This window comes from Anolis sagrei, chromosome 5 (assembly GCF_037176765.1).
Source record: "Anolis sagrei isolate rAnoSag1 chromosome 5, rAnoSag1.mat, whole genome shotgun sequence".
NCBI lineage: Eukaryota > Metazoa > Chordata > Lepidosauria > Squamata > Dactyloidae > Anolis > Anolis sagrei.
This window is the reverse complement of record NC_090025.1, coordinates 27,870,247-27,895,529: the sequence shown is the minus strand read 5'-3', so window position 1 is coordinate 27,895,529 and position 25,283 is coordinate 27,870,247. Positions and strand designations below refer to the sequence as shown.

Here is a 25,283-nt window from a genome sequence, read left to right as displayed (position 1 = left end):
CATACACTTTTTTCACTTTTATCATGTGTATAGATAGATGATTGTTTTTATAGACTGAATGTGGTGTTAAATTGTAGGGCACGAGATCAAGGTTGTAGAGCAGTGGTTCTCAACCTGGGGTCCCCAGATATTTTTGGCCTTCAATTCCCAGAAATCATAACAGCTGGTAAACTGGTTGGGATTTCTGGGAGTTGTAGGCCAAAAACATCTGAGGACCCCAGGCTGAGAACCACTTTAAGACTTTTGTTTGAGAGCATGGGAAACCAGAATAAAACTCCCACTCTCAAAATAAAAATACGTGAGTTACTGTTCGACATCTTCCATGTTGCATGGTTGATAGCATGGAGGCAGTTAATCCCAATGCCTTCTTTTGCTACTTGGTGTGTACGCTTCACAAATAGTCTTATTTTACAGGCCTGCGTTCAAGCTAGATTAGCTCTAGACACAAGAATCACTGACTACTGCAAGGAAACAGAAGATGCCTTCAAAGCCTGCAGAGAGCAAACCAAGGAGCTGCTTCTGGAGCTGAATACACTTAAAGAAGAGGAAAAGCTTAGAGAAAAGCAAAATCATTCTTATGATGCTGCCCTTGCACAAATAGAAAAAAACCATAAACTTGAAAAGGAACTAAAAGCAGCTGAGGAAGACAGAAAGGTAAAAATCACATTTCCCATTTGCTACAATATTGTGGTGTCCCTCAAAGATCACTGCAACGAAAGCAGGAGCATTAAAACACCACAAAAAGGATGAGCTTCCTCATTTTTCAGAACATTCCATCAGCTTGAAACATCCAGCTCGATGGAAGAGTTCAGGATTCAGAAGCCCATCTTTCTTGTGACGTTTTAGCAGGCATAAAGTTTGTATTTTGACCTGTGGACAAAATACAAACTTTTTTGACAGCCATTGTATTCATTAACCCTGGCTAATCAGATGGGAATTTTATGTATATGCAGCAAATCCTATTTTAAAAGGTGATACAGCTGCGGCCTAGGAATTGAGGGGTTTCGGTGGCAACCGGCGACCTTATATAGTCTCAGGATGGTGAGCAGGGTTACTGCCAATACTTTTTCTGCCTAGTGATTCTAGAACAGTGTTTCCCATCCTGGGGGTCATGAGGGTGTTTCAGAGGGGTCGCCAAAGACCATCAGAAAACACATATTTCAGATGGTCTTAGGAACCCCTTTGTCAGAGAAGGCTGAAGATCTCTCTGCCCGTCCTTCTCTTCCTTTCTAGAAACATATGGTGAATCCTCCCGCCAAAAGCTCTTCTCCTGCGCTGATTGGCCAACAACTCCAAAACTCAAGGTCGATGCCCACCAAACCCTTCCAGTATTTTTTCTTTGTCATGCGACTTCTGTGTGCCAAGTTTGGTTCAATTCCATCGTTGGTGTAGTTCAGAATGCTCTGATTGTAGGTGAACTATAAATCCCGGCAACTACAACTTCCAAATGACAAAATTAATCTTTCCCCCCACCCCACCAGTATTCAAATTTAGGCATATTGGGTATTTATGCCTAATTTGGTCAAGTGAATGAAAATAAATTCTTCATATCAGATATATACAAGACAATTCATAACAGTAGCAAAACTACAGTTATGAAGTAGCACTGCAAAATAATTTTATGGTTGGGGCTCACCACAACATGAGGAACTGTATCAAGGGTTGTGGCCTTAGGAAGGTTGAGAACCGCTGTTCTAGAAGGTTCCAAACAGTGCTTTGTGCCAGCCCAGATTACCCAATTGTGCTAAATCCCATTCCATTCTGGTTCTCTTTGACAAAAAGCACTGAGAGAGAGAAAGAGCGCTATTGAACTTGCTACTTAACATAAAGTACTTCTGTATTTTAACCAGTCAAGCACTGATAGTTTGTGCAATGATGGGTGTGAATTACATGGAACACTTGCAGTAGTTTCTTTCCCATTTGAATATCTGAAAAGTATATGAAATAGTGTGGGATTTCCTTGCTATCTACATTATATCCTTCTAGTCTTTCAATGAGCTCAAGACCATGTTATTTATTTATCGTGTCATCAGCAACCAGACATTTGTATTACATTTTTAACAAAAACAAACAAACAGACAAAACACAGAATTTGCAAGCTTGGTAGTTGATTAAATGTCCTTTGACCAGTATCTGATCACTTGGAGTGCCTCTGGTGTTGCCGCAAGGAGGTCCTCCATTGTGCATGTAGCAGGGCTCAGGTTGCATTGCAGCAAGTGATCTGTGGTTTGCTCTTCTCCACACTCGCATGTCGTGGGTTCCACTTTGTAGCCCCATTTCTTAAGATTGGCTCTGCATCTCGTGGTGCCAGAGCGCAGTCTGTTCAGCGCCTTCCAAGTCGCCCAGTTTTCTGTGTGCCCGGGGGAGGAGTCTCTCATTTGGTATCAGCCATTGCTTGAGGTTCTGGGTTTGAGCCTACCACTTTTGGACTCTCGCTTGCTGGGGTGTTCCAGCGAGTATCTCTGTAGATCTTATTTCTTGATTTAAGTCATTGACATGCTGGCTCATACCCAAACAAGGGATGGACTGGAGATGTCACTGCCTTGGTCCTTTCACTATTGGCTGCTACTTCCCGGTGGATGTCAGGTGGTGCAATACCGGCTAAGCAGTGTAATTTCTCCAGTGGTGTAGGGCTCAGACACCCCGTGATAATGCGGCATGTCTCATTAAGAGCTACATCCACTGTTTTAGTGTGGTGAGATTTGTTCCATACTGGGCATGCATACTCAGCAGCAGAGTAGCATAGCACAAGGGCAGATGTCTTCACTGTGTCTGGTTGTGATCCCCAAGTTGTGCCAGTCAGCTTTCGTATGATATTGTTTCTAGCACCCACTTTTTGCTTGATGTTCAGGCAGAGCTTCTTGTAGGTCAGGGCACGGTCCAGAGTGACTCCCAGGTATTTGGGTGTGCTGCAATGCTCCAGTGGGAGTCCTTCCCAGGTGATCCTCAGAGCTTGGGATGCTTGTCTGTTCTTAAGGTGAAAGGCACATGTCTGTGTTTTAGATGGATTAGGGATCAGCTGGTTTTCCCTGTAATAGGCAGTAAGAGCACGTAGAGCTTCGGAGAGCTTCTGTTCAACCATCTCAAAGCTCCCTGCTTAAGCAGTAATGGCACGATCATCAGCATAGATGAAGCTCTCTGTCCCTTCTGGCAGTGGCTGGTCATTGTTCTCCTTAGAATATCCCTGTAAAATAGCGTGGACTGAGAAAAAACAATAGTTGGCTCAAGTCACTCACTGAGTTCTATGGCTCAGAGAAGAAGGTTCTATTTTTCTATTTTTATCAGTTTTATACTAATTTATGCAATGCTTTTGATACTAAATAAATAAATAAATGGCTCAAGAGGAACTAGAATCTGGATTTCGCAGATAGTCCCCATAATCTAAACCCAGTGGTTTCAAAACATGGATTTCCCCAATCTCTCCCTATGAGCCAAACTGGTTATACATCAGTATGTTCATTTACCATTAGCAAAATCTAGTTTTAGAACAGCTATTCAATACCCTAATACCTTGCCATGTTTTATTCCAAGAATCTAAAACTAAAAGTCCAAGAGCTTGAAAACCGAGGAAGTGAAGCAGAAATTAGTCTCCAAGAGAAGGAAAAAAGAATAGCTATACTGCAATCTGAACTTAATGTGAGGACATCCAAGAGCGAAGTGCCGAAACTTAAGGCTGCATTAGAAGAGAAAGAAAACTGCTTAAGAAGTGCCCTGAAGGAGATGGAAACGCTTAAGGTACGTGTTAACAAAGTTTGCTTTCTGCTTTTATTAGTTCAAATTGCTGGTTTCTGTAATGTTGATAATAAGCACACTTGAGTCCAAAGCAAGGCGCTTTTGTTAAGTTAAGGCTAGGAAGAGGGTGATGCTCTCATCTCCTACATAATACAAGCTACTACATAACTTGTAACTATTCTCTGTGCATAAATAAATAACTTCCTCCCTCTTCATCAGATGCATTCTTTCCCCCTCTCAATGTAGACCAAGCTAAGCAAAGGTGCTGAATTCTATAAGGAGGAAAATGAAGACCTCAAAACGAAACTTGTAAATGCGGATATGGCAAGAACAAAGCAGTCCAGAATCTTTGACCAGGAGTAAGTCCTGTTTCATTTAGCAGCAATTTTTTGTAATGGTTGAAGGCTTTCATGGCCGGAATCACTGGGCTGTTGTAGGTTTTTTTGGGCTATATGGCCATGTTCTGGAGGCATTTTCTCCTGACGTTTCGCCTGCATCTATGGCAAGCATCCTCAGAGGTATTGAGGTCTGTTGGAAGTAGGAAAATGGGTTTATATATCTGTGGAATGACCAGGGTGGGACAAAGGACTTTTGTCTGCTGGAGCTAGGTGTGAATGTTTCAACTGACCACCTTGATTAGCATTTAATGGCTTGGAAGTGCTGGGGGGAATCTTTTGTTAAGAGTGATTTGATGTGCCTGATTATTTACTCTCTGTTGTTTTGCTGTTGTAATTTTTGAGTTTTTTAATAAACATTTTTAAACATTCACACCTAGCTCCAGCAGACAACAGTCCTTTGTCCCACCCTGGTCATTCCACTGATATATAAACCCATTTTCCTACCTCCAACAGACCTCACTACCTCTGAGGATGCTTGCCATATATGCAGGTGAAACATCAGGAGAAAATGCCTCCAGAACATGGCCACGTAGCCCGGAAAAACCTACAACAACCCAATTTTTTGTAATGTTGACATTTTTCAATGCCAAGCTACTCAAGAACAGAAATAAGCAACATGTATTACAGAAGTCCCTCTCCATTCACTGGAGTTAAAGGCATAGGAACCTCACAAAAATGGAAGAGCCATTTGGTTGTCTTTTAGAATCCCTTTTTAAACCTGAGAGAATAATAATAATTAATTAATAATAGTAACACTTCATTTATATTCCGTCCTTCTCACTCCGAAGGAGACTCAGGGGGGGATCACAGCACACATACACAGCAAACATTTAATGCCGGTTTTGTATAGACAATGCACAGACAGAACAGAAAGGAGGTATTGTTGACTCAGTGTCCAGCTGTTTTGTTTTGTTTTGTTTTTTGGTGCCAAAGGAGGTGAGTCCAGCCACATGGGGTGCTGTTGCTCCATTCTCTATGTTAAGAGCCGTCAGGACTTCTTCCTTCCTTTTTGGTTGCCCAGCATTTTCTGATCTTCTTTCTTTATGGCGTCGTAAAACACCTGCCTCGCTTTTAGCAGTACCTAATTTCTCTAATTACAGTTAAAGCTGTTTTCAAACTGCTCAGGTAAATAGTGACCAGGGCTGACAGTCGACTGCTCACGCCGACCCAGGGCTTTGAACTTGCAACCTTTCGGTTGACAGATCTTTTAGTTGCTGGTGATTTATCAGCTGTGCTAAACCTCTGGCCCTCTTGAGGGATGTTTAGGTCCTCCAGCATATCTCTGTGGCCAACTTCTGCTGAACGTTGACCAAACAGTTGTGCCAAAGAACCTAGAGATTCCTAGAAAGAATCTGTTAACGCAAGCCATGAATAATCAAATCCACAAAAATCAAACTTTGCAAATCAGAAAGGCCAAGTTCACTTCAATACTGAAGAATCTCCAGGCAGTTTTGCTAGCTGAACCCCACCCACTCTACATTTCTCTTGCTGTCTGTTTTTCCTTTATACGTTTATATTTCAAAGAATGGTTGAAGAACGTTATTGTACCCTGCAGAAGGGAAGCAAATGTTTTTGAGTTTTTGAATATTATTTTGATCTCATGTAGCAAACAGAAGGGAAATCTAGCCGCAGGCCAATTACATGGTCTTTGTAATATTTCAAAGATAGTGACTGAATAAAATTGATAAAATTCTAACTTGTAGAGTCTTATGCTTGGGGAAAGACCCCAAATCACTGGTTAACAGACAGTATAGATCAGCATTTCTCAACCTGGGGGTTGACAAGGGGGTGTCAGAGGGGTCAACAAAGATCATCAGAAAAAGTATTTTCTGTTGGTCATGGGGGTTCTGTGTGGGAAGTTTAGCCCAATTCTATCATTGGTGGGGTTCAGAATGCTCTTTGATTGTAGGTGAACTATAAATCCCAAGAACGACAACTCCCAAAAGTCTATTTTCCCCAAACTCCACCAGTATTCACTTTTGGGCATATTCATGCCAAGTTTGGTCCGGATCCATCATTGTTTGAGGCCACAGTGCTCTCTGGATGTAGGTGAACTACAACTCCAAAACTCAAGGTCAATGCCCACCCAACACTTCCAGTATTTTCTGTTGGTCATGGGAGTTCTGTTTACCAAATTTGGTTCAAGTGCATTGTTGATGGAGTCCAGAATGCTCTTTGTAGGTGAACTCTAAATCCCAGCAACTATAACTCCTTAAAAATCAGTCCTTTCCCCCAACCCTACCAGTATTCAAATTTGGTCATATTGGGTATTTGTGCCAAGTTTGGTCCAGTGAATGAAAATCCATCCTGCATATCAGATATTTACATTACAATTCATAAGAGTAGCAAAATTACAGTTATGAAATAGCAACAAAAACAATTTAATGGTTGGGGGTCACCACATCATGGGGAACTGTATAAAGGGGTCATGGCGTTAGGAAGGTTGAGAACCACTATCCTAACAAACGTATCACATGGTGTTTTGGCCTTTGTCTACCTCTAAGGCTGAGAACATGTGACTTGTCCAAGATTACCCAGTACATAGCCATAGCTGAGCAGGGATTCAAACCTTTGTTGTCTCCAAAGACAAAGTCCCGGCGCTCAAACACTACTAATCCAAGCTATAGGATTTCAACCTCAATTTCTATTTAGCAAAAAGTAGAATGGCATTATTAGTGAAGTTGATCCAAATCTCTCTTGATTTTCTTAGGATGGCAAATGCCAAAGCTCTCATTGAACATAAAGAGCAACAATTAAGGAAATTAAAGGAAGATCTCCGAAAAATGCAGCAAGATCAAGATACAACTGGTAGGTACAGAATAATCCAAGACGTGTTCTAGGATATCAATGTGTTTTGAAGGTGCATTTCTCAAGATATGGTGACTTATCCATTTTTTTGTCTTTGTATGCTTAAGAGTTCATATTCCTTTATGTTTTCCTGGAATGCTGATAAACATTCCAGAATCATTTGATGAAACTTAGCATGTATTGTAAAATTTATATTACACAATTGGTAGCACATTTTAGTGACATCAGATCCCAATAATTATATTATCCAGTGTTCCACTAAGTTTATTAATTAAGACCACTTGGAATTCTGTTTTGATGCAGGTTTAGCATTCCCTATCCAGAATTCAAAATCGGAAATACTCCAAAAACCCTAATTGTCCATTTGAGTAGCTGAGATAGCAACACCTTTGCTCTCTGATGGTTCGCTATACACAAATTGGTTCAATTCACGAATTCATTAAAAATACTATGTATAAAATTACATTTAGTCTATGTGTACAAGATGTGTTCAGAATATAAATGAATTTCATGTTTGGACTGTGCTCCTATCCATATGAACATATATGAAAATACAGGTGTTCAATAAATACATACATTGATAAATAAATACAAACATTTCAGGTTCTAAGTAATTCAGATAAGAAATACTTATAGGTTGTAGGTACCGTATTTATGTTCACCTCCAGAGACAGAATCTATAACTTGTTGCCTGGGCCTTTAAGAATATGGTAGCCGGGAAGGAGCTCAAGCCTCGGCTCCAGGACAGCAGTTATCTTACATTTAGGCAGATCAGTTGGAGTCTAGGTATGGAAGGAAACAGAGGGATAGAAAGTGCACAAGAATTCACTGTTCTGCCTCTGTGTTGCTATGAGGTTGGATTAGAAGGAATTACAGTGTTCCCTCGCTGCTTCGCGATTCGCTTTATGCGGACTCACTGTTTTCCGTTTTTTTAAAAAAAATGTATTTTTAATAAAGATGAATTTATTGGCGTTGGCAGAGGGAGCATGCTGAGGCATTGCTGTCAGGGAAAGAGGAGGAGGAGAGGAGGCTGCCACTGAGAGCAAGAGGAAGCACCATTACCTTCGACGAGCTGTCTTCTCTTCTCCCATCCACACCTCCTTCCTACTCCCGCGAGCTCTCCCTCTGCCTCCCGGCCTGCCTGCGTCCACCACTGGCCATGGTGCCCAGCAAGGAGAAGCGGGTGGTCCCCAAAGAGGTAAACAAGCGGACCCGAGGCCCAAGGTTGCTGGAGGCAGAGGGGACAGGGTCGAGAGAGTGAGGGTCATCTTTGGCAGAGAAGGCCTCGGCCAGGCAGGCGCTCTTTCCCTTCCTCCTTGCCTGAGCGCCTGGCCTTTCCTCAGTGGTCTCATGTCGAAGCGCTGATTTAGGAAGGAAAGGAGGGGGAGCCAGCCGTCCCTACTTTGCAACATTTCACTTATCACAGGGGGTCCTGGAACAGAACCCCCACGATCAATAGGAGCATAGTGTCTAGATCTAAGGAAGTAATGCTACCCCTCTATTCTGCTTTGGTTAGACCACATCTGGAATATTGTGTCCAATTCTGGGCACCACAATTCAAGAGAGATATTGACAAGCTGGAATGTGTCTAGAGGAGGGCGACTAAAATGATCAAGGGTCTGGAGAACAAGCTCTATGAGGAGCAGCTTAGGGAACTGGGCATGTTTAGCCTGAAGAAGAGAAGGCTGAGAGGAGATATGATAGCCATGTATAAATATGTGAGAGGAAGCCACAGGGAGGAGGGAGCAAGCTTGTTTTCTGCTTCCTTGGAGACTAGGACGCGGAACAATGGCTCCAAACTACTGTAGGGGCAAAAACCAAAAAGATAATCCACAAATCCAAAATCCAAGAGCAGATTGCCCCTTCCCAAGGAGGGCGAGGAAGGACACCACGAAAGTTGAATCTTTAAAACTGCAAAATGCTATTTATTGCGCAGCTGAAGCAATAGTGACAAACATGCATATGGGTATGCAATAAAGGGGTTTGTCCAACCTAAAGTTGGTTACATTGATTATTTATGACTTTCATTAAAACAGTTTGATTGGTACATAGAAATCAATCATCTCATTGGTTCCCAAAGATAAATCATTTCATTGGTCTAAGTTAGCTATGCAGTTGTTCATTAGTTGTTTGTGATTTTGATTGACATTATGGCACACGTGGGATCCTAACAATGGCACAACTATAACATAACTATGGTCCATTGTTCTCTGACCATGACTGTATCTTATCTGTTAGTCTGTTGCAAACATGGCTTCAGAGCGACTGGGAAACTTGGGGGTTCTATCTAGCAAACAGCTAGCTGGTTTTGTCCGGATATGTTGTTACCCTTGAATAGTAACTTCTTCTTTGGAGCACTGATTTCTCAAACAATCAGCATTTTCTGTGAACAAAGGCCTACTGCAGAAATAGGCCAATATGGCAGTAAATCATGACATATGGGCATTGGGGAAATATATGAAAATTCGCTTTTTAAAACCACGTCCCCTCCATTCCACACTTTTTCTCTTTTGCTGAGATGAAATCTTTTCAGCGAAGCAAATCAAGCAGGTTTTACAAAAGCAGAGCAAAAAAAAAGTTAATCTTATTGCTGCACAATGACCCCTTATTTTTGACCAATCATTTGTGTCCACTTGGCATGTTTCTTTTACCCTAAGGATGTATATTCTGTTGTCATCCTAACTGGGTTGACATCCAAGAGTTCTATCTGTTCAGTCTTTTTAGGGGCCAAGGCTAAGGGCAGCGTAACTATAAGCACATGTTATCAAAGTGAAGCAACACAAAAATATCAACATCATGATAATTGCAATTTCATACATAACTAAATCTTTTAACCATTGCAAGTCAAGCACCCATGATGTGAGCCACCCCTGCCAATCTGAGTCTTCAGTGTATGTGAAACTGATTGCATTGACTATTTGGTGTATCTTGGAAACATTCTCATTTTGCAACAAACTGCATAGACCTCCTTCTCTGAACAGGTGGTCTGTTGCCAATCTGTGTTGCATTCGGGTGTCTTATTTGGAGGGATTCCAAACCTTTCATTGTGTAGTTTGCCAGTTTCTCTAGTTGCGCAGAAATGCGCCAGTTAGTGCTATCCCAATCTATGGAAACAAGATAGCACCAATGATTCTGTCAAGTATGTTGTATTGTTATGTGTCACTGTGTGCTCCTTTAAACTCTGGCCCATCCATATTGTTTTGTCTCATGCCCCAAGTGGCTGTTGTATATCAAATAATCTCAATCTCGCAGGAATCAGGGATTTCAGTTGCACATGTGCCATTCCAGACTGGGGCAGTATCTTTCCTTTCTGCCCAACTTCTGCAAATACAATAGTGTCCTGGCTAATCTTGCCAGCGACTTTGCATGCATGTTGCAATGTAATGCGGAATCGTCTGCACATGTCAAATTCTATTTGGTTGTATATGTCTGTGTCCTGTATATCTGACAGGAATACAGTAATGTCACATCTAGGGTATTGTCCCACTTGGACATGGGGCATGGTCATAGTAAGATGTCTTTGTAAGTGATGTTTGGGCTGAGCTAAGTGGTGCACAAAGGTGTACAAAAGGGTCAAGGGGGATGAAGACCTCCCCTTCTTCAAAATGAATTAACTGGGGTCATCTGTATGATCAGTTGTCTGTTGTGTGGTATTTGGAAAGCGGGCTGATTGTAAGTAACATACCCAACAGTCCCGTGCTTCTAATTTTTCTGCAATGGCATTTACCAACTGGTGGAGCGTGTCCTTCTCCCATCCTGCTGTAATGGGGTGTGGCATCAGGCTGCAAATGACATCATCTCTGTCTCTTTCCAAAACATAATTCTAAACACTTGGCTGAAATAGCACAAACAAATAAAAGCTTATCAAGCTAGCAATCAAAACTAAATGGTAACAATAACCACTTTAACAATTCAGCAACAGAAATCGATCAATTTAAGAAAGGATATAGTCTTCAGTAAAATTTTGATCAAGTCCAGTTCTTGCTGCCAGAGGCCCAAATGTGGCCATGCACATATGTATCAAATCCAGTCCTCATCAGGCCCAAACATGGCCGCACACATCTGTATCCAACTTTCATGTCCTTTCAGTCTCTGGCATACAAAAGCAAGCTGAGTCAAACTGGGGGTGTGTTCCCCTTCTTGATTGAAGAAATGAGTCTATTAAATTCCAGGTAAAATGAAGAAAGTCTGTAAGTCCAAAAAGTCTCCGTATCTAGCAAAGTATCTAGTCTCTAAAGTCAGTCTCTGTGTAAAGAAAGTCTGTATCCAGGAAAGTCTGTAAAATAAAATCTTCATATCTCACAAGTCTTTAGCTCATCCTACCCAGTTGGTGGTGGTTTGGCTCCTGCATTTTGCACTCCTGGTTTGGGTGGGCTTGGTTCCTGTGGTTTGGACTCCCATTAGGCTTTCTAGCTGGCAGTGGTGCCTTTTAGATCTCGCTCTACCCAGTTGGTGATGGTTTGGGTAGGCTTGGCTTTCCAGGATGGCAGTGGTGCCTTTCGGATATCCAATTTAGGAACAGAGTCTCATCCAATTTTAGGAATTGGGTCCCATACAGGAGCTCAGGAGCTGAAAGAGATAAGCAGAAAGATAGTGAGAGGAAAGGGGGAGGGGGATACTGATTACCCATCTGTTGAAGTCTTTTTGGCCAGTTCTGTCGTCAGCTCCATCAACATCCTTCGCTTCTACATCCATTGGCGGGCCTCTACGATCTCCCACTCTGAAGTCCTCTCGACCAATCTCCATCCTTTTTAAACAATTCTCCACAGTTTTCCCCACGATTCATCTCACGGTTCCTCTCCACGATTTATCTCATAGTTCCTCCATCCATCTGCTGTAGGCAATCCTTTAGCAATGTATACTGGCACTCTCGGTTGCCCATTCCATCTGCGACCTGCTTTTCCAACTTAATCAAAACAGTAAACTGTAAAAATGTCTCTTGAGCTGTTAACTGGCAATGTCTCTCAAATTTGGCAAAAATCTCTGGGGCCTTTTGCTAGGCATTGTCTCTTAAATCTGGCAAAAATCTCTGGGCAAGCTGCCCTATCTACCTGTTCTAATGTCCCGTTCCAGAATTACCTCTTCCAATAACTTTGTAGAGGAATTTGGGCCAAAGTAGCAAAATTTGTAGAGGTACTTTGCCCTATGTTTGAAGAAAAGCTGTGAAGTTAGTCACTTTGGGCTAAGAACTATAACTCATGTCCAACGTTATTGTATCCACATAAAAAATCAATTCTGCTGTCAAAATCAATTATAAGGTTTCTTTTGAACTAAATATCAAACAAAAAAACAATGTAAAGAGTTCTGTCCATCAACCAATGTCTCAATCTATCTATACGCAAGCTGCGGCTTGACTTTTAAAAAGGCAAGGTTTTTTTTTTTCAACTTAAGACATGTTCTCTGCTGTGACCATGTTGTAGTTTTCACTTATTTCTAACATAAAAGCACTATAGTCATTCCATAGCCATCTGAAGAAAAGGCCATCCTCCAATGACAACAGAGGATAGGGAAGGAGGGGTTGGATTCTCCTTCAAAAGAAAATGCATTTATAAATCCCACAACCTCTATTTAGCTGTTGTTCTGGGACAAAATCAGACTCTCTAATCAAAAACTTTCTGGCACAAAACAATTTTAGACACAAATCCTGTGCCTCTTTCCAAGAAAAGTTGCTTGGAAACAAAATAAAACTTTTGTCAGGGACGACTTGAGAAACTGCAAGTTGCTTCTGGTGTGAGAGAATTGGCCGTCTGCAAGGCCGTTGCCCAGGGGACGGCTGGATGATTTGATGTTTTTATCATCCCTGTGGGAGGCCTCCCCCACGTCCCTGCAATGGGGAGCTGTTGTTGACAGAGGGAGCTCAGTCCTGCCGGCACAGGGGTTTAACCCACTGTGCCACCGGGGCAACTTGAGGATACCTGCCATAGATGCAGGCAAAACATCAGGAAAGAATGCTTCTGGAACATGGCCATTCAGCCTGAAAAACTTATAACAACCCAAACTTTAAACTTTTTGTCCACACACAGATGTAACCTTCCCCTTTCGGCACAAGCCTCAAAATGTCCCAACCTGCCAAGAGTTAATGTCCAACAGCAGTTCATAGAGGAGGGGAGGGCAAAATGAAGCATTTTCCCTTTTGAACCAGAAAGCTACAAGGAGCTCTGGTAAGCATTCATAAATTTGAACACACAAAATCCAAAATGGTATTAGATACTTTTAAAATGTACCATTCATAACCATTGTTCTCTCTTCTGCCAGAGAATGGCAAGAGAACACCATGTTCTTTTCCAGTTATCTTTCTTCTGGCTCTGTAAAGCAGGAGCCCTCCACATAGCATCCATTTTAAAACGACTCTTAAAAAAACATTTTAAAACTCCGGCACATGATTTCACTCTCTCATGACATACAGTTGCCTTAAACATAAGAATTATTTCCATGTTCTTGAGCAAAAATAAAGTTAGAATTTCAGTTTTAAAAATGCACTCTTAAAACACAGTCAGTCCATTTCATTTGATTCCATCCTGGCTGGTACCAATCTAAGTTCTTATCTCCATAACATACTGTACATTCAGGGCATTGTAAAACATCAGTTTTTAACAGTTTTTAAACAGCCTGCTTTTAAACATTTTTAACACAGACAATGAGTTTCTATCAGTCTTCAAATTTTCATTTTGATGTGCCCTGGCCTCTTTCAGTGAAAAACTCTTTTGGCCAGTCACAACCCTTGACACAAAAACCCTTGACATCAGGTTTTTGCTCTTTTTTTTCATACAGTTATTTATACAGCCCATGCAGGCAAATTTTCATGTTTTCAAAAGATACAAATTCATAATGCAAGACTCATTTTTCCCCATAGACACAGAACAAATCAGGATTTTAAGCATTTCAGAAAATGTCACATAGCATAATATTCATTCTCCAAATTCACACACATTCAATCTGCAAAGGATAGGTTGATTAGTGGTTAGTGGTTAGGACTTTTACACATTCACACACAGAGAGAGAAACCTCGTTCACACACACATCATTTGAAAACAGCACACAAAACAGAGCATAAACATAAAAATTCAAAACAATTATTGAAAACATCAAACTTTTAAAGATCACCCATTTTGTCATAATACACATTCTTCTTACATTTTAAGAACACAGCTTTTCAAATTGCAGCATTAGGGGTGTGTTGCTAAATATCAAAAGACACATTTCGAACATAAATTCATTTCCCACAATTAACATTCTATATTTACTTTTCAACTCAACATGTCTGAGTGTCTCTCGCTCCCAGCCTTCATTTCATCAATGGAATATACAGAATCTCAAACTCAGTCCCGTGTCATTTTGGCACACATACAAGGTCAAAATAGCCAAATCACCTGACAACTTTTCAGGCAGTCTTATTTTTTATATATTTTTTCCATGCCAAAGTTCAGGACACAAAGCTCTCTTTTTACACATCATTGTATTCCACATTCCTATCTTCTCCCAAGCACTTGAACAACGAGTCCCCCCATTTGAAACAACAATAATCCATCTACACAAGACAGTTCTCAGTTTCTCTTTAAAATCTTTTCATTCAGCACTCTTGGAAAACTAAATGAAGTACTCATTCTTTTTACACAGCAGTGCTTGCACAAATCTCAACCCAGTGTTGCAACACATAGATAATCTTTGCTGCCACTCACTCAAGATCACATGTGCACATCACAAATACCTCCAACAACACAAGGTCTCACAGAACCTAGTTTCCAGGGAATTTCACACAATTGACAATTCCCAGGGAGTATCACATAATTTTCTCAAATCTTTTTCACAAATCGGGAATTGATTCTTCAGAGGCACCTGTCCACTCTCCCACACAGCTCTAGTCCAAAGTCCCATACTGACTGACTGCGTCTGTAGGTGACTTCCTTGGGGTTTTGATGGTAAAAGGAAGCCAGTGCTACTGTGCGACAGAAGCCACTTTGGAGCTTGTGGAAGCTGGGAGCTGGGAGCCACTGAAGGCTGGCTGCTGAGCTGTTATAGGAAAGCAGCAAGGAGGCTTGTGTCTCTATGCAGGGGATCTCTTGGAGTACAGAAAAAGGCAAACAACTGTTCCATTCAAGGAAGGGCCCCTAAAAATGCAAGATTCATGTCTTTTATAACATCTCACTGCTTCTGTCACCCTTTGACTCAAGCAAACACAAATACTATTTCTCCCTTTCAAACAGGTGGCTAGAATCCAAAGTTTTTGCAGAAAATTCAAATCACACACACAACATCAAAACAGCTTCTCATTTCTTTCCTTTCCAGAATCACTGAGGCGAAGCCCTCTCCAGCCTCAGAATGCACACTCAAGAGTTAACACAGTACCTTTGCAACCAAATCAGCACCTCAGCATTTGCAATACATTTCAACACAAAAGTTTAAGACATCAACATTAGTAAAAAACATCAGCATAGGCAGTTTGTCATTTTTAACTCGACATCACATCAATCTTAAATCCCCCCACATAAGTGTGGAAACCACATAAGTGTGGAAACAGGACATATAGACAGGTGGTGTGCAGACAAGACAGCCTTGCGCACATGGAAACACACACACAAGTGCCACGTTCCTATAGGATTTCGTCTGGCTTTTCTCCAGCCAGTACTAAAAGTTTGTTTTCCCTGGGAAGTGAAGTCAGAGCATCCGATTTCACTCTCCCCCACACTCTAGTCCAAAGGATGTTTTTTTACTGCAGCTAATAGAAACTTCCCGCTAACTATACGAGTGTGGTCCCAACACAATCACCAATTCCCACCAGAGTCACCAATTCAATGCATCTCATAGCATCTCATACTTACCCTCCCCGAAGCTTTTGCAGTAATTCAACCAGGCTCGGCCCACTCTTGGGCGGCAAGCCAAAAGATGGAGAATCCGGCGGCTGGGTCCAAGCACACACGCAGATGACTCCTTCCCTTCTCTTGCCGCCAAGAGATAAGCACCTGAGCCAGAGGCCCCAAATGCCTCTCTCGGCTAGTGCCTTCCAAAAAGAACGCCCTCAAATATGCAACATCTCGGTGGAACCTCCAGAAAATGTAGGGGCAAAAACCAAAAAGATAATCCACAAATCCAAAATCCAAGAGCAGATTGCCCCTTCCCAAGGAGGGCGAGGAAGGACACCACGAAAGTTGAATCTTTAAAACTGCAAAATGCTATTTATTGCGCAGCTGAAGCAATAGTGACAAACATGCATATGGGTATGCAATAAAGGGGTTTGTCCAACCTAAAGTTGGTTACATTGATTATTTATGACTTTCATTAAAACAGTTTGATTGGTACATAGAAATCAATCATCTCATTGGTTCCCAAAGATAAATCATTTCATTGGTCTAAGTTAGCTATGCAGTTGTTCATTAGTTGTTTGTGATTTTGATTGACATTATGGCACACGTGGGATCCTAACAATGGCACAACTATAACATAACTATGGTCCATTGTTCTCTGACCATGACTGTATCTTATCTGTTAGTCTGTTGCAAACATGGCTTCAGAGCGACTGGGAAACTTGGGGGTTCTATCTAGCAAACAGCTAGCTGGTTTTGTCCGGATATGTTGTTACCCTTGAATAGTAACTTCTTCTTTGGAGCACTGATTTCTCAAACAATCAGCATTTTCTGTGAACAAAGGCCTACTGCAGAAATAGGCCAATATGGCAGTAAATCATGACATATGGGCATTGGGGAAATATATGAAAATTCGCTTTTTAAAACCACGTCCCCTCCACTACAAGAGAGGAGATTCCATCTGAACATTAGGAAGAACTTCCTGACTGTGAGAGCCGTTCAGCAGTGGAACTCTCTGCCCCGGAGTGTTGTGGAGGCTCCTTCTTTGGAAGCTTTTAAGCAGAGGCTGGATGGCCATTTGTCAGGGGTGATTTGAATGCAATATTCCTGCTTCTTGGCAGGGGGTTGGACTGGATGGCCCATGAGGTCTCTTCCAACTCTTTGATTCTATGATTCTATGATTTGAGGGAACACTGTATAACACAAAAAGAGATTGGAAGCTATATGTAAATTGAAATGTTTTAGTGAAACAAACTGAATTTCCTTTCCCTTATTTGCCACTGAAAAGGAAATCCTATAAGCTTCTGCAGCCCTGTTCTTAACTCAAAATGTGACTGTTGTTGTTTTACTATATAGATATTAGATATGACTTTACTTTTCTTTACTATCTATTACTATAATGCTACTATCTATATCTTTCTATTATCTATATAACTATTTATCTCTGACTGGACTATTTGTTTATCTCCATGAATTCCTCTGCACTTTCTATCCCCTGTTTCTTTCCATACTTAGACTCCAACTGATCTGCCTAACTGTAAAATAACTACCATTCTGGAGCTGAGACTTGAGCCCCCCCCCCCCCCAATATTCTTAAAGACACAGGCAACAAATTATAGATTCTGTCTCTGGAGGCAGGCTGTTTTCCTTATCTAAAATGGTTGACAATCTGTTTTGTCAACTTAAACCAGGACATCTCACATATTTGGTCTCTATTTCTGGCCTGTATTCTGGTATACTAGGTTCTAAAAGTGTTTGCCTTCTGTGGTAGGAATATTGTTGAGGTCACGCTCAAGCAAGCAAAATGGTCTGCCATTTTCCTTGAGCTGTTGTATTTTTGAGATTTTGATAGCCTTCTTTTTAACAAGTTGCAGTACTGTCAAGCAAAGACCTTCCTCAGCCACCTCAGCCAATCACCTACGGTGGCGGAAGTGGCATCGTTCAAAATACTCACCTGCTTATGCTGAAAAGTGAACATGCCAAGCTGGAAAAGAAATACAGTCAGCTCCAGCAAGAACATGAAGTTGTGTTGGCGTAAGTCTTAAAATTACATATAATTTTGTGTGCATATTGGTTCTCTGAGCTTTTGAGTTTGTCACTCTTACCATATAATGATGATACATTTATTACCTGCCTCTCCCTGTGGTTCGAAGCGGGATGCAACATCATTAAAACAAGAGATAAAACTCCATTAAAAACATACAAGTTACACGGAGTTAAAACACAAGTTAAAATCCATTGATAAAATTCTGGACATTCCACAGATATATGAACCCCACTTGCCTAGTTTCCTACAAATCTCACAACCTCTGAGGATGCCTGCCATAGATGTGGGTGAAACATCAGGAGAGAATGCTTCTGGAACATGGCCATACAGCCCGGAAAATTCACAGCAACCCAAAGCCATTATAACCTCCAATTGGTTTGTCCAGGTCACCTGTGCCTAGACAAGCCACACTCTGTGGCTGGTGGGTCATAATTGCTTTGATTACAGCTTGACCTGGACAAACCAGTTGGAACTTATAATGGCTTTGAGTAGCACGTAATCCATTTATGGCCTGAGATAAAGCCATTTAACTTCTAGATCACATAATAGTTATGGCATCCTTTCCCAACACAGTGTACTCTAGATGTGTTATTCCAACTCCCATAAGCTCTAGACAGACATGACCAGTGGTCAAAGAAGTTGGGAGTTGTCACCCAAAATACCCTGTTGTGAAAGGGTATAGCATTTTATAAAAACTAGAGTCCTGAAATTTAAGCGTAGACAGCCATGAAGGTTATATTGAGCCTGTTACATGTTTCTTGGCCCAAACCACCTAACAGGAAAAATCATAAAAAGAAGACAGGATTGTGGACTCATAATTTGAGCTGTTTCAGGTAAGGCCAGGTATAAATAAAATGAAACACATAAATTAATACACTTGCGTCACTTCATATGCTCATTTCAAAGTTACTTCTTTGTACTATAACTCTCATAATATTTCAGCTTGGACTGGAGAACCCAAATAAGTAATTGTTTCCAGATTTTGCCATTTTCATAGACAAAAGTTAATTGAAAAATAGATCAGTGGAAACAAACCCAAAAGCCCTCTTTTAGACAATTGAAGGCTTCTCTCTCTTTTTTAATAAAGAGGGTAGCAGAAATTCAGAAAAGAGAGAGAGAAAGAAAAGTAAATTTTGGAGGAGCCAAGACATTGTACGGAAAGTCCACATTCTCCCAAAGCTGTGACCAGATTCGTAATGTTGACCTTGTTCTTGCTTCCAGGTTATCCGAGTCCCTCTGCAGAGGTAGAGAAGATCGGGATATAAAAGTTTTAAATAAATACGTTTTAAATAAATATCTCCTTTTTCGAAAGCAGAAACTAGTGACCAAAACATAGACAAAATCAGACACCTAACATCAGACTAGACATTTTTTACTGTATCTGTGTAGCTCCCTTCACATCCCTTCAAATCCCTCGATTTCTAACATCCTACTGGAAGTCCAAAACACCTGAAAGGTCAAGGTTTGCCCATGCCTGGTTTATACGGTATCCACTAGGCTTGCACAAAATTTCTGATGAGATTGGAACTCTTATCTGATTCATTAAATTTGGACATTCGAAGGTGAGTTCCGACGCATGCAGGAAAGGTGGGGTGGGTATTTAGAATTTGAATCAGTTATCCATTTTTTGTAAATGTTCTGTAATGTTTGAATGTTTCCCAAGGTCTGTTTAATTTTCACTATAACCATTAAGCAACTTCGATAAAGCTGCTTTTAAAATCTCATTCCTTTGGCCCAGGCATGTAGCCGGGGGGGGGGGGGGCGCTTTGGGGGCTTCATCCCCCTCCCCAAAATTCTCATGGTGGCCTGATCACCATGCTCAATATATCCCATATGCATGGGGGTATTGGGGTAATGATACAAAAGGTTTGCTAGGGTAGACCCTCTTTCACTCAGTCTCAGCCCCCCCCCCCCGAATCAAAATCCTGGCAACGGGCCTGCTTTGGCCCCATCTTTGCCAGCGCTGCCATAAAGGAGGCTCAGTGGTCATGGCTAATCACAGCCATCTTCACTGTAGTTTGGGAAAGCCAGGACCCCAATGGTAGATATTGCAAAAGGCTCTGCCTTAAACTACATCCTCTAGTATGCCTTGGGAGGAAAATGTGCCGATCAGGAGAGGGGAGAGAAAATGACCCCTCCCCTTAAACAGTTAGTTCTTCTGAAAACGTTCTTAAAATCCACTAAATCAGTAGTTCTATTAGTATTTCTGAAACTTGGGGGGGGGGGTGATCCCCTGTTATCTTGTGTCATTGAAGAGAAAAATCAAGGAGCTAGCTCTTGTAGGTTTTTAAAAAAATGTTTTTTAAAACTTTAGAATAATTTGCCAAAAATCTATGGATAAGTGAAATGTTCTGAAATTTGGTAGGCTAACAGTGGTAAATGTAAGTTTCATCGGGCTATCTCAAAAAAGAGGGAGAGAGAAGCCCCTGAAGTTTCCCCACTGCCAGTGATATTTTCCCTATTGCTCATGCACGGCTGCCATTAACAAAGTACTTATGAAGATTTGGAAGTTTCATAAAGTTTCGAAATGTTTACCCCAAAATTCATAACGGACTTTAGAAACGAAGTGTTAGCGCCTCCTCCTTTTGAACACAGTTTAGAACTTTTTTTTTTTTTTTGGATCGCACATGACTAGTATCCAGTGTTTAAAGTAGGTCAGGAACGGAGGGAAGGCGTACTATTGGCTCTTGGTTCTCAAATATATTTAGGAATATGTGTGGCAAAAGTGGAAATAAAGGGAGGGCAGGGCAGCCATGTGTAAGGTATTTGTTTTTAAAAAAGAGTGCTGAGTTGCACATCAAGTGACCATATCTCTTCACATTCCTGCTTTAAGAAATATGGTTGGCTTGAAAGAAGACGTTAAAAAATGGAAGGAACGAGCTTTGAAGACGAGGGCACATCTCCCAAGAGACGTTCACGAAGAGCAAATACCGAAATCTCCAAAGAAGACAGCTCCTCCCTTGAACGCAGCACTGCCATCTTCTCCCTCTTGGAAACAAATTCTGAATCCAGTTTTACCACCTAACACCCCCACTGCTGCACCTTCAGATGGCTTCAGCTTCTTTAGTGACCCATGCCAAGAAAATCTAACAGGTAGGCAATAGCATGATAGGCTCTATAGCGCTAATTCAGAATGTTTTGGTCTTCAAATTTATTATTTGTTTATTTATATACGAATTTATATCCCACCCTTCTCACCCCGAAGGAGACTCAGAGTGGCTTAAAAGTTATAAGTACATACAATATATTATATTATATTATATTATATTATATTATATTATATTATATTAGCATAGCACAATAGTGTTATTATATATTACTATATTGTACTATACCACTATACTGCAATATTATTAGTAATATTACATGTAATATATAATATACAATTATTACATTGTAGTATTAGTTTTTTATCAATATTATAATATATATATATACACACACACACAAAATATATTAATATTGTTCTATTAGCACAGAACAATATTAGTATTATATATTACTAATATTGTTGCTGGGGGAGGGGCTCCCACTGATGACCCAGGAGACACGGTGGAACTATCTTCCTGGCTCCCCTTCGTCACTCTGACCCCAGAGTGGCGGTTGGTCCTGGGTTGAGGGGCTCCCAACTAATGACCCAGGAGACACAGTGGAACTGTCTTCCTAGCTTCCCTTCTCAAAGAAGCCCCAATCGGCCTGACTAGCAGTTACGAACTCTGGGAGTTGAAACCAAAAACACGTGGAGGACCAAAATTTGGGAACATTTGGAATAGTACCTAATTTCTACAGTAAGAAGTGGGGAAGACTGTACAAGAACCATCCTGCCATGATCTGGAATGTTCAAGATTTTTGCAGGAGAGCAGGGCTTGGCAGTGCAGTGGGTCTTGGAGCCCCTCGGGATCACATGAATTGGTCAGTTTGGCCAACATGCTAAAAGGGGGGGGGGGGTCAGTACTCAATGCGGTGAGGCATTATTGTGTTTAATTGCTGAATTGTCATTCCTAGAGTTTTCCGGGACAGTCAGTTCACCCTCTTTTCTAAGGTTTTTTAAAAATTATTTATTTACAGTATTTATGTTCTGCCCTTCTCACCCCGAAGGGGACTCAGGGAGGATCACAGAACACATATACAGCAAATATTCAGTGCAGTTTATACATTGACAAGACAGACAATTGTACATAGATAGAGGTATATATAGGCCTTACCCATCTTTGGCATCTTGGAGGCTTGTGTTCAGTTCTAGCCACGGGGGGGGGGGGGGGGGTGCTGTCACTCCATATGCCTGCCGAAGAGCTTTGTTCATAAACTTCCTCCTTGATCAAATGGCCAGCATTTTTCTAGTATTTCCTAACGGCTAAAGGCCAGGAACTCACTGACCCGGGCTTTGAACCACCAACCACTTGGTTGGCAAGATTTACTGAACCTGGTGGTTAACCTGCTGTGCTAAAGCCCAGCCCTTGTGTGGAAAGATAACTCCAAAAAAAGTTACAAAACTACAATTAAAATTACAAAACAGTGATAGTGTCAAGAACTGAACAGCCAGTTGTGGTGATCATATGGCTTTATAAATATTGTTGGCTCATCAACCCTTTCCAGGAGAGCTCAGAAGGGATAGTGGTAGCTTCAATTTAAAAAATATTGTTATGGCCACAGAGTTCACAGCACTGGTTTAAGTTATGAAGTTCAGCTCCCTACCATTTGCACAACAGCTTATGAATTCTGAAAGTATTGGAGGCTTAGCCAACTATTTTCTGAGCAAGTGTTTTCCTCCTAGTTGTACAGATGTTTGTAAAACAAATAATTGATTTCAACTGTTTTTGTTAAATGTTATTTTGTTTCATAGACTCGAGATCTACAACTGCAGAATCTATCGAACACAATCTTAAATACTGGCTTGATAAAGATGCTGCTTCTAACTGTAAAACCCAGTAGGATCCGAGTTGTTTTGAGGATTTGAAGAAGATAACTTTTTAAACTATTTTTGTAACTATTAAAGAATGTATCTTAAATAAAGACTCTTTTTTGTATTTCATATTTTTCAATGTTTACATTTGCTTATCTGTTTTGTACCTTAATGTAACAAATAAAAACTATGTTTGTATATTTGCTTAAGCTAAAGTATATCTTTGGTGCATTTCTAAAACGAGCTTTAAAATGTTACTCCTTCGAGTCCTAGCCATGTTGGCTAAAAGATTGTGGGATTCTACTATGAAATAGGTTTCCAAGCTCAGCGACTCGTCTGTTCCCACATTGCTTATTATTAAGTCAGATGTCCTTTTCTCATGATCATTAGATGTGTACACTAGCAAGTTGAAGTAGGGAACTCGTGCAGACAAATATGATAGTGTATTGACAATCCAAACAATGATGTACTCCCCACCTTTTCAGAGCAAAACAAAAACAGAATCAGGCCAAATAGTTTAGGGCTCTCCAGATGTTGGTTGGCAATTCGTGCTACCCTTCTTATTGAGTATGTGGGCAAAATGTCAGGAGAGAATGCTTCTGGAACATGGCCATCCAGCCTGGAAAACTTAACAGCAACCCACTACATTTTAATTATCTGTTCTTCCTGGTATTTTAGCCCACAGTGTTTCCACAGATGGACTTTACATTTTGGAACAATGCATTCCTTTTACACTATAACATGCATACAAGCTCATACGCAATATTCAGTGCTTCCATCAGGAATCTTTTTTCCAGGTTAACCTGGAAACCCAAACCAAATGAACTGAGACTCATCCTTTATGTGCATTTTCAATGATCAGCCATTGACTAAGGCTGATCAAGACAGAGGCAAAAACACTTTTTGGTGCAGAGGTGGGAATCCTTAGGCCTTGGACCTGAATCAGACCTCCTAGGGCTTCAGGCTGGCCCTTTACACTTTCCCAAATGGTTGTGTCTTCTTCCTCATCACACCATAGAATCAAGAGACTCCAAGAGCCATTCAATCCAATCCCATTCTGCCATGCAGGAAAAAAATATCAAAGCATCCCCAACAAATAGCCATCTAGCCTCTACCTAAAAACCTCCAGAGAAGGAGACTGTCATCATTTGCCATTTTTTTCCCAATGTTAAGAGTTGATATACTTCTTAGGTACAGCTGCAAGAGCTTTAAACTCGTACATATATTTACTTTTTGTTACTACCCTTCTGCTTTTGATCCCACCCACAAATGATACTTGGCCTTGGAGATTATCCTTGAAACTGAATTGACTTTTAGAGTTTAACAAATCCCCACAAAAGTTCATGTTCCTTTTCAGCAAATTTACAAAGGCATATTGCTTCTGACTTGTTCTCATTTGCTGTCACATTGACTAATGTGTGGCAAATCTAATAACAGACACCTTCAAGAGCCCTATTGTTCAACTGTTCTGGTCAGGTTTTGCAAACTCAAGGCCATAGTTTCCTCAACTGAAGCAACACATCTAATATATGGCCTTCCATCTTTTCCTGCTGTCTCCCACTTTTCCAAATAGTATCATGTTTACGTTGAATCTTCTGATACTGGAGGGTATGTCTACACCATATAATTAATGCAGTTTGATACTACTTTAACATCCATCCATCCCTGTAAGAGCAGGGTATACAACTACAAATAAATGAATATTGCTCCCAGGCTTGTAAGTCGGAAAACTGTGTTTCTTTGATTTTAAGATACAACCACACACACACACACCCAAATATAAATATCTCTAAAAATGGGATGCATCTTAGAATCACCAATGCTTTTTAATATAATAAATAAACTTTTTCCCATTGGTGGTACTGAAATAACTGCTTCATACATTTGATGGTGTCTTGTTGTTGAATTAAGCCCTCGGTCTCCTTTTTTCAAAGTTATTATTGTTATTATTATTTCAGTATCAATGTTAAGGGGTTGTGGAGAGGTGACTGCCTAGGTTGCTGTTGTTTATTTGTTCAGTCGCTTCTGACTCTTCGTGACCTAATGGACCAGCCCACACCAGAGCTCCCAGTCGGCCGTGGCCACCCCCAGCTCCATAAGAGTCAAACCAGTCACTTCAAGGATACCATCCATCCCTCTTCCCCTTGGTTGGCCCCTCTTCATTTTTCCATCCATTTTTCCCAGCATCATTATCTTCTCCAAGCTTTCCTGTCTTCTCATTATGTGGCCAAATTACTTCATTTCTAATATCCTTCCTTCCAATGAGCAACTGGGCATTATTTCCTGAAGTATGAACTGATTTGATCTTTTTGCGGTCCAAGGCAGTCTCAGAATTTTCTGTCAACAGCAAGGGTATCCCTCTGGGCAACTAAACCAGGAAATCCCAACTGGATGGCTCCCCAGAACAGACTCAGAAGTGGAGTGGGCAGATCAAAAGACAACCTGGCAGAGTGGTACTACCGAGAAGAATCCTCCACCTTGTGCGACTGTGGAGCAGAACAAACAACTCCTCATCTGTTTGCTTGTCCACAATGCCCTGCCTCATGCACAGAGGAAGTATTGTTTAAAGCTACAGACAATGCAGTTGCTGTTGC

The 25,283-nt window shown here is 41.0% G+C and overlaps 1 protein-coding gene across 6 annotated transcripts in view; it reads left to right on the top strand.

The window, feature by feature from the left end:
- The window catches only part of CENPE (centromere protein E), a 70,244-nt gene extending 47,346 nt beyond the window's left edge, over positions 1-22,898 (top strand). For all 6 annotated transcript variants that reach the window (XM_067468626.1, XM_067468622.1, XM_067468623.1 and 3 more), the window contains 7 exons: positions 415-654; positions 3,532-3,735; positions 3,979-4,091; positions 6,841-6,938; positions 17,608-17,773; positions 20,620-20,879; positions 22,630-22,898. In XM_067468626.1, the coding sequence (XP_067324727.1) occupies positions 415-654; positions 3,532-3,735; positions 3,979-4,091; positions 6,841-6,938; positions 17,608-17,773; positions 20,620-20,879; positions 22,630-22,718 (1,170 nt within the window). In that variant the 3' untranslated portion in view covers positions 22,719-22,898. The remainder of the gene's footprint in view (positions 1-414; positions 655-3,531; positions 3,736-3,978; positions 4,092-6,840; positions 6,939-17,607; positions 17,774-20,619; positions 20,880-22,629) is intronic.
- The last annotated feature ends 2,385 nt before the right edge of the window (positions 22,899-25,283 follow it).